The 12,379-nt window shown below is 34.5% G+C and overlaps 1 protein-coding gene across 6 annotated transcripts in view; it reads left to right on the forward strand.

The window, feature by feature from the left end:
* The window catches only part of CEP128 (centrosomal protein 128), a 125,506-nt gene that overhangs the window by 83,633 nt on the left and 29,494 nt on the right, over positions 1–12,379 (forward strand). For all 6 annotated transcript variants that reach the window (XM_068683035.1, XM_068683040.1, XM_068683039.1 and 3 more), the window contains 2 exons: positions 2,968–3,017; positions 8,243–8,266. In XM_068683035.1, the coding sequence (XP_068539136.1) occupies positions 2,968–3,017; positions 8,243–8,266 (74 nt within the window). The remainder of the gene's footprint in view (positions 1–2,967; positions 3,018–8,242; positions 8,267–12,379) is intronic.

Consider the following 12,379-nt stretch of genomic DNA (forward strand, 5'->3'; position numbering starts at 1 on the left):
TACAGAGTCAATGTCTTGTTTCCCAGCTTCTTGCTCTCAGCATAGAGGTAAAGGAGCTGAGCTACTTTTTAACATTTTACAATTAGTTTTTTTCATCGTGTATTTAAAGTTATGATGAAATGTTTTAAATTGTAACCTGTGTATTTCCTGGAATTTTGATCAGATAAATCTTAAATGCTGTGGTATAACATCAAGGAATTCAGCTGTGCTTACTGGTGTTCATAAGCTAAATGTGATATAAACCTTAAATGGTTTGTTTTTTAACCATTTTTAATACTTTTTGTAAAACTACACAGAAGTATGATCCCTAATTTTTCACACAATATCCTGAATTAGCTCTTGATTTTAAGTGTTACTAAAACAACTGAAACATATTTGATTTTTGACTGGTTTTAGCTTATTGCTCATTATAGGATTATGTGCTTCTCAGTGAGCTAAAAATAAAAAAGGGAAATATGTTGATTAATACCTTTATTTGTAAAAGTAATTTCTCTTGTCTTTTTCCATGTATATGAGTCATATTTTGAAAAGAACCATCGGTGCCTGACGCTGCCTTTGTAATGCTTTTTCATTATTGCTGATTCTTCTAGACAATCTATAGATTGATGTGTTCTGTGCTCCATGAAAATGAAGATATATTGCTTACAAAAAAAAACAAGAACCCTGTGGTTACGTTAGACCTTAAAAGATGGTCATAGTGGGATTGTTGATAGATGCAGAAACTCATGGCACACTGCAACTTCCTTTAAGAAGAAAGGTATAGTTAGAGGAACTCAAGAGACTGTTCGCTGGATGAATGGAAGGAGCCTTCACTAGGGCCAGTGACCATCTTTGTTATATTATAGACATGATGCATTCTCTATATGTCATTGTAATGTTATTTTTTTGGCAATGAATATTTTAAATATGTTTGCACATTTAAATACAGCAGATGAAAAACATTATCAAAACATATCATTATTTGATAATGTTTTATCAAATAATGATTTTTTTAGATCAAGTAGGCAAATATATTCTGTCATGATGAATAGCCATGTTTAAAAGAATGATTCAATGTGCTGCATTTTTAGTGGACTTTTTTGTAAAGCTGTATAATATGTATTGCTCCTTTTTTCTTTTTCTTTTGCTTCAGCTTTGCTTTCTTAGATGAAATGTTAAGCAGAATCATCAGTTTTGGTACAGAACTTGGTTCTTAAATACATGGTCATAGAGGGCAAGTCTGTATAGTATGAATATGTTATCATTTAAATAACATCACTTCAATAATTACATACTCTTCTGGGGTAAAGTTTTGTGAAGCCTCCTGCAGGGCAGCCAATTTCGGCAGTGGTATAGTAAAGAAAATTAATTCTGGAGATCGCTACTTTCAGATGCAGAACTTTCAAATTTAGAGTAGAAATTAGTTCAGTTTGCATTACATTTATAAAACTTCTTTGAAAAGAACCTTTTAATAACATCCTTTTCATGTAGAACAGTAATGTCAGTACAATGGAATGTCAAGTGTTGCATTATAATTAAAATAAGCCAATATTGAGTATAGAAATCTTTTTTTTTTTTTTTTTTTTTTGGTCAGATGGAATGCAGGGAAGAATCTTCCATTTCCCATCCCTTTCTCATAGATTTAGTCCTCCCTCCTCACTTTTTTTTATTAAAGTTAGTACTACAATACTAATTTGTACCAAGTCAATTACAATACTGGAGTATACCCAAGGAAAACATTCAAGGAGGCCACTTTCCAAACCCAAATCTCTTAGTAACTAATGGTGATGGCAGCACATTTGGCTACAGTAATTTACATGGCAGTTGAATCATTGTACTGAAAAGCATACAAAAGGATAATACAGAAACATATGAACATGCCAAAAGAAAGTGAAGAAACAGTTATTTTATTAAAGAAAGGAATTGAAAAAAACTGCATAGAAACTAGGAAGGAAGAACAGCAAGTCAATATCTATGCTTGTGAATGAAATAATTAAAAATTTGTGTATGTTATCTTTATTCCTTTTAAAGGACTAATGTCCAAAACCAAGTCCCAGGTAACCTGTGTGTAGTCAGAAATGGAGAATGAGGTATGGGAATAAAAGTAACAGGTTAGGGGAGCTCAAGAGGAGGCGTCATAATGAGAAAGGAGAATGAAAAGTAAAGATAAGCTAAGTAAAATAGAAGAAGGGATAAAAAGGAGAAAATTTGAAGAAGGCAAATTCTTGTTGGTAGAATATTCAAAGCAGCATTTATTGTACATCATTTGAGTTTGTCTTTGATAAGTATATGTATTAATTTTCAGTCATTATTTCTTAGGTGTACACAAGTACTTTCAGTTAGCTGTATTGTGCTGAAGGAATTAACAGTCAGAATTCAGTCCTCTGAGGCTTGTTCAGGCAATTTTGTAATGTAATAACTGTCCTAATTGCTGGGAAACTGCAGCACATCTTGATTCAGTCACTGGCTTAGTTTACAGCAGTGCTTGTTTCATGCAAAGATCAAAGATGTATGGGAATAGAAACTTTCTGATAGTTAAAGTAGTAATAAGCCTGCAGCAGGTTGATGTTTTTTTTTTTCTGCTCTCCGTTGGGTTTTAACTTTAAGCAGTCTAGAGTAAATGTTGATAAATAATTGCATTGCTTTTAGGATGTATTGCTGTTTTAGTCGATTTTCAGAGTGAATCTCTTTGCTTCTTTCTTTCATTCAAATCTAAAACCACACTTAAGTATTGATTTAAGCATAAGGAAGTTTGTCCTGTAATAACTGAATCAAATCTGTTGTCTTTTGACTTAATGTCCTCAAGAGTCTATGCTTGGAAACAATTGTATCACTTACACATTTAATCAATTAATTTAATTATGTCAAAAAGAAAGCTGTGCAAGCTGTAAAATAAAAAAAAAAACTCAGACTATTTGACACAGTATTTTTCCTGTGAGGCTACAAGGCAAGAAGGTGAATTTACTTGTTCCATTTTTCATTTTACAGAGCTATTAGAGAAGACACTCAGAAGAGAGGAAGAAATGGGAGCTCTCCAGGTATACTTTCTGTATTATTAACTAGCTACACTTTTTGTTACCCCTGAAATTATTAAATTGTATTACAGCATTACAAATTTCTGAACTCACTTGTGTCTTGAATTCAGCTTTGGAAATATATGCAGCCAAATGCAGACTTGATAGCTAATAAGACTCAATGTTGAGTTTCTGCCCATTGATTAAGTTGCACATTAGAGAAGATTAAAGTAGTTAGCATTCTCCAATGAGTCAATAAATCTAGCCCTTTAGTGAAAACAATGCTTCTTTCAAGTCACAGTATATACTGAAGTTGTTGTCTTATGTCTTACTGCTGGCTTCACTGTATGGGAATAGAGGCAGTGTAAATCTGTGTTCAGAACTGCAGAGATGCTTTAAATTCTACTTCATTGGTTGTGATAGATTTTCTGGCGTATGTTGCGTTCTTCTGTATCTTGGGAAAAAAATGAAAAAGATTTGAAGTAAGTGCTTCAAATTTCTGAAATGTTAAATGTCATCACCATCATCACCATCCTGAGGAAGAAAGGACCAGCTGATATATGCTAGGACTTGATACGACGTAAGTAAATCCTCATTGTATGGTATCCAGCAGTAAATCTGCTTGTGTTAAGCCCTTTACAGTTGTGCTTAGAATGTGAGCGTTACCTTAGACTCAGCTCTGGAATATTATTTAAGCATTACAGTCAAAGAAAACATGTGCTCCTTTGAAATGAAAATGGCTAGGAACACAAAACCAAGCTGGAATGTCTAAATAGTGAAGTTTGGGAAGTTATGATGGTAGTGCCTGTATTCTTTAGAATACAGAGTGAAAAAAAGAATTTTTAAACAAAAAATCACAGCAAGTAATGCCCAACATGCATATAAAAAAGCATAGATACAGCAAGAATAATATATCAGTGGAACAGGATTCTGTAACTGTAGTGGAAGCAGAACATTTATGAGGCAATTGATGACACTAAAGCTGTTAGGTCAAAAAGTAATTTTGTTTACCTTGATTTTTGACCGTAAGAAGTTTGTTTGAAGGTATGTTGACTCTGCTCATATAGTAAATATAATGCATTTTGAGGGCTAGAAGTATCAAACAGTTAGTGTAGAAACAGTTTGATCCAGTAAGAAGAGACAAGTTGCAAGACTCAAAAATTACACAACACACCAATCCAGCTGTTTCCTGTTCAAACAAAAATCTTGGCCTAGCTTTCTGGCAGCTCAAGTTCAACAAGGCTGAGAGCTTGTCTGCGCAAGCAGTTTACACAGGTGCATATCTAGTTACATCAATGTAAAAAGATCTCCTTTCATGTGAAGAAATTCAGTATCTGCTTTCCTGTGAAGCACCATAGTTGACAAATTGTTCTAATGATGTTCCTTCTGACTGAATGAGGAATAATATTATGCAGGAGAAAAGTTGTGTCAAATTAGTGTTTTGTGTGCACATATATATATGTGTGTGTGTATGTACTGGTGCGTATTTCTGAAGGTCTGTCCAGTTCCTGATTGGATTGCTCTATGCCGTTCCCTAACTGACCGTTCTGTGTAAGAGTGTGACTTGTACTGCTCTGACTGCTGTATTTGTATTCAAGTGCTTGATAGCTTGTTTTTTATTTATTTTTTTTTACATCTTCAAATGCATGTACTTTCACAGTTGAAGTACTCAGCAAGAACATCAATTACTTTTCTAGATAATACTTGTCCACTATGGTCCATATGTTTCAAACTGGTCCCAGTTTGGGATGCTCTGTTCTTGCTCTGTTATTGTAATGTTTTATTCTAATCTTTCAGTGGCTGAATATATAAAACTTCGCTAGAAAATAGGTGTTAAAAACAGCTCATGTAGTTGCAACTGAACATCCCCGTGCTGTTGCATCTCAATATATAAAGCATAGGAAGTAAGAGGAAGGTGAGAATTTCTTTAACTGTGACATTTCTTAGAGCCAAAACTCGCACCCTTTTTAACCAGGTGACATGGAGCATTTGTTTCTTCTGAGCCCCAGTTCAGCAAAGTATATATATGGCTGGCTGATGTATGAATGCTTTCATTGAAGTAGATTGCTATAACTTAATTATTTCTCATTAATGACCACTAGCATATAAAATAGTACTCTTTATCCCTAAGGCCTTGAATATGATTTCTTGGGTGTTAGGGCCTGCTCAGTAAGTCCTTGGTTCAATAGACAACAGGTGATGTTAATTGTTGTAAACTTTTTGTCTACAGTTCCCGGGGTCCTGTTTTAATAAGCATCGTATACGTACAGAGAATTGTGTGTATTAAGTCGATCTTTAATGCATTTTCTTTGCATCTAAATAGAATGTATGTATAAAGCACATTCAGGAAATAGGTGGGCAGAAAGCCTGTGTTTTAGACTGTGGGCAGATGATTGAAAGCAGCCAGGTTATCATGGTTGAGGGAGTTATTTCTTGACACTTGAGCCATGAATGCCAACTATAGTTTTAGAAAAGCCAGACAAGAAAGGAAATCTATCAGAAATCCATGTTTGATGTGGAGAAATGGTGACTGTGGAGATACTTTGAGGTTCTTTCTCATCAAGTAGCAAGAGCTAGGGATGTGTGTTTTAATGTATTTTTCATTTGCTCATTTTTTGAAGGGAGGCAAACATTACCTTTTGTTAAAATAATTCAAATGAGGCCTAATAGGTTCTAACTAAATAGATTTTATTTTGCCCTCAATGGAAATTGCCCTTTTTGGATGTGATGTGTTTACAGTTACCCAAACAAAGATTCAGAAAATAACTGGTATTCCTCTTTCAGATATAGGTGAGTAAAATCATTGCTTCTGCAATGCCAACAGTTAACAGAGAGAAAAGAGCAATTTTATGAAGATTTTTCAGGGAAATATTGGGCATATAGTTTTAATGTCTTCCTCTGCTTAGGTAATATGTTGGACTGCATGACCTGACTGTTATCTTATACTATGTGGTAGAGATGGAACCTATATGTAATATGTGCTGGTCTTTGATACAGGGCTTTTTAGGAGCTAGGAGACTGATGCTTTGGGTGACATCACTGTACTCTTGGTTTTGCATCTTCAATTTCTTTCATGTTTTTTTTTTTTTTTCCCCCCCCTAGAATTTGTTATACACAAATTTATGAGAGTTTGTATTGTTGTAACACAAACTCTTAGATATATTCTAGACATTATCTATGTTCTCATTACACATATGTTTACTCTGTTGTTATATGTGCACTCATGAATAATCTTATAATATTTAGCTTGTGAGGAATCGGGAACATTTTCTATGTACTTTTCCATGCCCACTCCAAGAATATAACCTCACTTCTTTTCTTACCTCATTGGAAGATAAAGCCTCTGAATGTTTTCACCTGCCTTTTTGTGAAAACTGTTCAATGGTACAAAAGATGGCTTTATTGAAAATAGCATACTGTGCATGATAATAGGAATATTCAACTGCGTGTATGTTCTCTGTGAAAACAACTGCAAACCATTTTCATCTACTTTGGAATTAGTGACACACTAATGTCAGTGTCCATGTAGTTCCAGTACCAGCCGGTATAGTGATCCACTATAAGTCTTTAAGACTTTATAAGTCTAAATCTATAAGATCCACATTTTACTGGCAAAATGTCAGCATTTTTTTAAACAGTTGTATTTTAATAGTGTACTAGATTTCCATCAAACTTGTTTGTGTGTGCATTGCTGTTTTCCCTTTATATATTTCCTCATACATATTTTCCTGAACAGTCTTGCTTGTTATTTTTAGCACATTTTCAAAACTAATCAGTCTTTTCCAGACACTGCTTTATATTTTTCATCCTCACGTACTACAGTTGTTTTTCCTACAGTATGTTTTCTCACTCTTTCTGCCCATGGTTTATTGTTGTAATCAAAGGCAAGACTTCTGTATGATGCTGAAAACTAAAATCATTTGTACCCCAGACATCATTCAATGAATGAACGTTAAACATTTCACTAGGGTGAACTGTGTGTTTTCTTCGAAAGATTACAAAAGTTAGCTTTTCAGTACTCCAAGTGATACTGGTTTTATACAAATAAGTAAATACACAATATGTAAATGTTAGTTTTACATGCTCGTTCATTTAGTGAACATAACCATTCTTTTACAGTCTTCTGAGACAGTAATAACTCTTGAAGAGTCTTTGTAGCTCATTTTCAGCTAGGCTTAAAAAAAGAGAATTACTTTCACATTCTTGCAAACAGGAGCTGCTTCTGGCTCTCAATTTCTTCCATTGGTCTAAGAAAATGTTTCCAAATTAGTGAAGCCAGTTCAGGATTTTTTCTTTGGATGTTGCTAGAATAAATCCAGATTATTACAGTCATTTTTACCTGTTAGGGAGGAAGAGAACAGGAAAAAGTGTAAGGATTCTTAGCTTAATCTGACCAGAAACGAGGAGAAAACAAACAAACAAACCCACACATTCAAAGAGATAATATGTGAGCAAAGTAAAAATTCTTGTCTGAATGGTCAGGTGGGCTCAGCTAAACACTTAAATGTACGTTTTCTCAAATTCCTTAAAATACTATGTCCAGTCAGGACATAGTGCCAGAGTACATTATCTTGATTTTACTAGCTCAATATTTTTCTTAAAGATACTTTAAAATGGAAAACTGAATGTTAAAATATATACAAGTTCTATGTTTCCTGTATTTTGTGCTGAATTAAAACTGACACAAGTTTATTTTACTTGCATTTTATTTCTGTCTGACGTTAGCCATTGTTTTATTAATAACGAGATGACGTTAGTTGTTCTTCAGAGCTATTTCTGGACAGCAGAATAATGCTATGGAATTTATATTTTAGTTTTCTAAATAAATGCCTAAAAGATAACTAAAACAGTTGCTAACATGACATAAACTCCAAAGTATGCTAGATTTAGAGATACAGATCATCAAAAAGGGAAGGCAAACTTTGGGATACATGAGTAAAATCAACAATATTGAAGGTCTAACAGTACTATTTAAAAAAACATTGGAGTAAGTATTTTTTTAAAGTTCTTTCTTTCTTAGTTTCTAGGATGTTTCTATTATTTTTCTTCAGAACAAATTTCAAAGTGAGTTAGTTTGATAAGTGGGTCCAGAGGTCCAGTTCCTTTTAAGTGACATTTTAACAAAATCATTCCACATCATACAAACTGCAAAAAAAAAAAAAAAAAATTAAAAAAGAAATAATGTTTTTTTACCATATGTTGCATTTATATTCTTTACTTTCTAACCACAACTTGTATTTTATTTGTAGGAGCGAATTATGTCCTTAGAAATGGTAAGTTTCTTAAATTCTTTTTCAAACCAATCACAATGAGATTACTGATTATCAAAAATGTGATTTTTATGTACTTTTCTTTTTTTTTAAAAAAAAGGTGCCATCTGGGTTTTTAACTGTAATTTTAAGAAAATGAAGACGCATAGTAATTTTATATTGCACCTTCCAATGGAGGCTTCGCTACAGTGTTTTCACTGCTTTATGAGCAATAGCTATATCAAATGAAATGTAAGGTTGTGTTTTTCTGTATAGTTCAGTCCACATCCCTAGGAAGAGAAATGTGGTAGATTTGAGCCATACTGAAGATGTTTTTCTTCAACATAGTTGAGAAATTAAACTATTTGCCAAATAGTTGAGGTATATGTGATAGATATAATCACTCCAGTGACTTGTGTGTACATTTCACTGGATGTGCAGACAGAGTCAGTGCCCACATTACCACTGGAACCAAAAGCATGGAGGAATATCATTTTAAGATAATGAATTTGAAGGACAAAAGCCTTAATGTATGTACGTGCCATGAATGCAGCTGGATCGATTATCTGCATGACTCAAGCTAGGAAGTCTACCAGGTGGACTAGATGGGATGGGTCTGCTTTTTTTTTTCTTTTATAGACAACTCCAATAAGACATCATATAATAGTATATATAAGAACTATAGTTTCTTTTTATTGGAAACTCAGAAAATTTCACGTAAAGATACCAGTACTGAGACAATGTAAGTCTGCAAAGAGACTTCTAAAATTTGCTTGTGCTAATTATTTCATCCTCCCTGATAACTGTTGTCTTTGAAAACTGCTTTGGATTTCAAAAATGTATTTGAAATGTATTGAATATGGTAAAAACAAACAAACAAACAAACAACAACAAACAAACAACTTGCATTCACACATAAAAGGCCCTTTGTAAATCAGAGTGCAGTGTTGGAACTCCTGCCTTGTTGGAATAGGGAATTAATGCTCAAAGTCAGAGGCCTGGCACTTTGCATAGTGCTATGTGAATGTAAATTGTTGCCAGGACATTAGTTCTGTTCAGAAGCATCTCTTAATCATGGTTTGCTTACATGACAACTAGTCAGGCATGTATCCACTGCCATCCATTTCTCACGAACCATGAGTCAAGCTGCCTGCAAATGCCATGCGCTTTCTGCTCCTAAAGCCCAGTTTTGGCACAGGCAGAGGGTAATTGCTTGCAAATAACAAAATTTCATGCAAATCCAATGTGTGTTCAGTGATGATGTTTGTTTCTATTTTTTTCTGAAGTCTTTCTTCTTTTTTTATACTTTTAATCTCCTCTATTTAGTACTAAATCTTCCTGATATTTTTGTTTGTTTGTTTCAAGTTATTGTTCAGATAGAAGAGGTAGAGGATTATTATCAGTAAAATATCATTTTCATATTGCAAACTGAGAGGTAACATCTGAGAGCAGGTTTTTAATACTAGATCCTAGAACTTGAAGTCAATCAATTCTTTCATTATTGCTGACATAGGACGATGTGCAATGTTAAACACTGAGACTTCAGGCAAGAAACATATGGTTGTCCCTAAGGCTGTTGAATGCTCCCAAGGCACTGATTTTACTTTTGCTGTAAAGTTCCTTTATTATGCCAGGCAAATCACTTGTGATTTAAAAATCTGAACAACTCACTTGTTCAGATTTTTAAAGTACTGTTCCATTCATTGCATTTAAATATTACATAGCTATTAATGAGTAATTTTCCTGATTACTGTAGTAATCAGTTATGTAGTCTGATATTTTGCAAGAATTAGTATGATTTCTCTACAGGTAAAGTGTAATTTAGTAAAGTGTATCTTCTTGGGTGTAGCTTCGTTCTTACATATAGAATTTAGTCCTATTTTATTTACATATAAAACTGTATGATTTTACTGGAAAAAAAGTCTGTGTTGTGTTCCCAGGTGTAGCTGCAATGGGAAATGTATCTACTCCTCATAATTAACACACTGCTACCGTGTGGTGCTTTTGACTTCAGTGGGTTTCTACATCAGAGTCTTGTGGGAATATGTGAGAATAAACTGCAAGTCCGATTCTTCTGCGTAGTAGTACTAAAAATACTGGGAAATTGAATTTGAAACCAAGCAGTTATTCCAGTGAACATATGCATTATGTATTCTTTGATCAGTAAGACAGCTTGCATTTTTGGTAGAGAACCCAAAACTGAGGATACCACTTGCATAAACTATTTGGATCAGACTTTTATGGACATTATTCAGCTTTTTATTACAAAGTCATAAATTTAGGGTAACTCCAGTAATGTTCTAAGTATTCTTCAATATTGTTTTTTTAATATAAATTTCCTTTTCAGTATGAACAGTTGTGTGTTTTGGTTTGACTTATGTTTTATATTCATGAAAATAAGGTTTTGAATACCAGTAAAGCAACTTTGTTTGGACACACTCAGCAATGTGAAAGCTACCAGATTCTTCTACTGTAGTAGCAGGCTCAACGTTGCATCAGTTTTCTGATTTATCACCCATTTTAAAGGAAGAGCAGGAAGGCTGGCTGTCCCCAATGCATTTCCAAAGAGATTATGGACTGCCTGACTCTCTTCACACTAGGGCTCTCTTTCTTTTTTCTTTTCTCTCTCTCTCTCAATGTGCCTTCCATCAATAAGCACACTGTACAATTTGCTCTTGGAACTATTTCATGGTTGTCACACTTTGCATGCATGGATGTTTAAGACATTTTAAATCTAAGAGTTAATACTTTCTTCTGTTCTCGGTTTGCTTCTGTTGTGTCTTGCCAAGACTACCATTACATCAAAGGCCTTCTGGTCCTCCTAGAACACAGCAGCACTTTGATCTTATACAAACGCCTGGGAGAGGAGCAGCATTCTGAGATCCTCCATCCTGCCTGCCTCTCCCTTTCCTTTCCTTTCATCAGTGAGCCAGTGTGTCACTTCCTTTTGCTGGGGGTAGAGAATGTTCCCAAAGTTCCCCAATTCCTTCTCCTACTCACTTCCACCAAGTAACTTTTGCTGCCTGATAGCACTCATAGCCAGGTGGTTTTTTTTTGTTTTTTTTTTTTTCTCCTGGCACTCACCTTCCTCTTCTTCCTTGCTGCTGTCTGCAGCAGCAGTGTACTGCAGCAGCAGTGTAGTGTCTGCAGTGAGAAAGCATTTCTTGATGTTCAGATGAAACCCCCAGTGTTTCAGTTTATGCCCATTGCCTCTTGTCCTATCACTGAACACCACTGAAGAGAGCCTGATTTTGTCTTCTTTACATACTCCCATCAGGTATTTATACACATTGATGGGATTCCTTCTGATCCTTCTCTTCTCCAGCCTGAACAATCCCAGTTCTCTCAGCTCAGTCCTTTAAACAAGGTTAGTTGCTCTTCGTTGGACTCTCTTCAGTATGTCCATGTCTCTTTTGTTCTGGGAAGCCCAAAACTGGACCCAGCACTGCAGATGTGTCTTAACAGCCCTCAGTATAGGGGAAGGATCAACGCCTTTATTTAAGAGGTGTGTGAACATGGCACTAAAGAACATTGTTTAGTGATGGGACTGAATAGGTCAGGTGATGGTTGAATTTGCTGATTTTGAAGGTCTTCTCCAACCTAAGTGACTCCCATTCCATCTCATCCTTTGACCTGCTGGCAATGCTCCTCCTAACACAACCCTTAGATTCTCTAGGCAGAAAGCTCCTTTTGGTATTGTGAAGATAGTATAACATGTTCAACAAGTTGCAAATATTGAACATTTTTGCCAGATTTTGATAAGCCAAAATAATCCTGGTTTTCTGTTAGAGAAAGTAGAAATCTCAGTATAAATCTTTATTACAAGAGACTATTTTTTTTAGATATCGTAAGTTATTTCTTAGTTTACCTAGAAATATTAATACACAGTGGTCATCACTAAAGATTTTTTTTAATGTAGTGTGAATATATATGCATATAAGTGTAATTTTAAAGAGGAATCCTGTTTCTTCCACTTAAAAATATTGACCTTTCGTCGAGGGAGGGTGCATCTATGAATTCTTTCACAGAATATAGGATGCTTATAGTGTGATAAGATAAAGATACATGTGCTATAGCATGCATTTTCTCACTTAATTTATCACAAAAGTTAAAGATGTTTGACAACAAATTGTCTTG

Source organism: Anas acuta, chromosome 5, assembly GCF_963932015.1.
Source record: "Anas acuta chromosome 5, bAnaAcu1.1, whole genome shotgun sequence".
Classification (NCBI taxonomy): domain Eukaryota; kingdom Metazoa; phylum Chordata; class Aves; order Anseriformes; family Anatidae; genus Anas; species Anas acuta.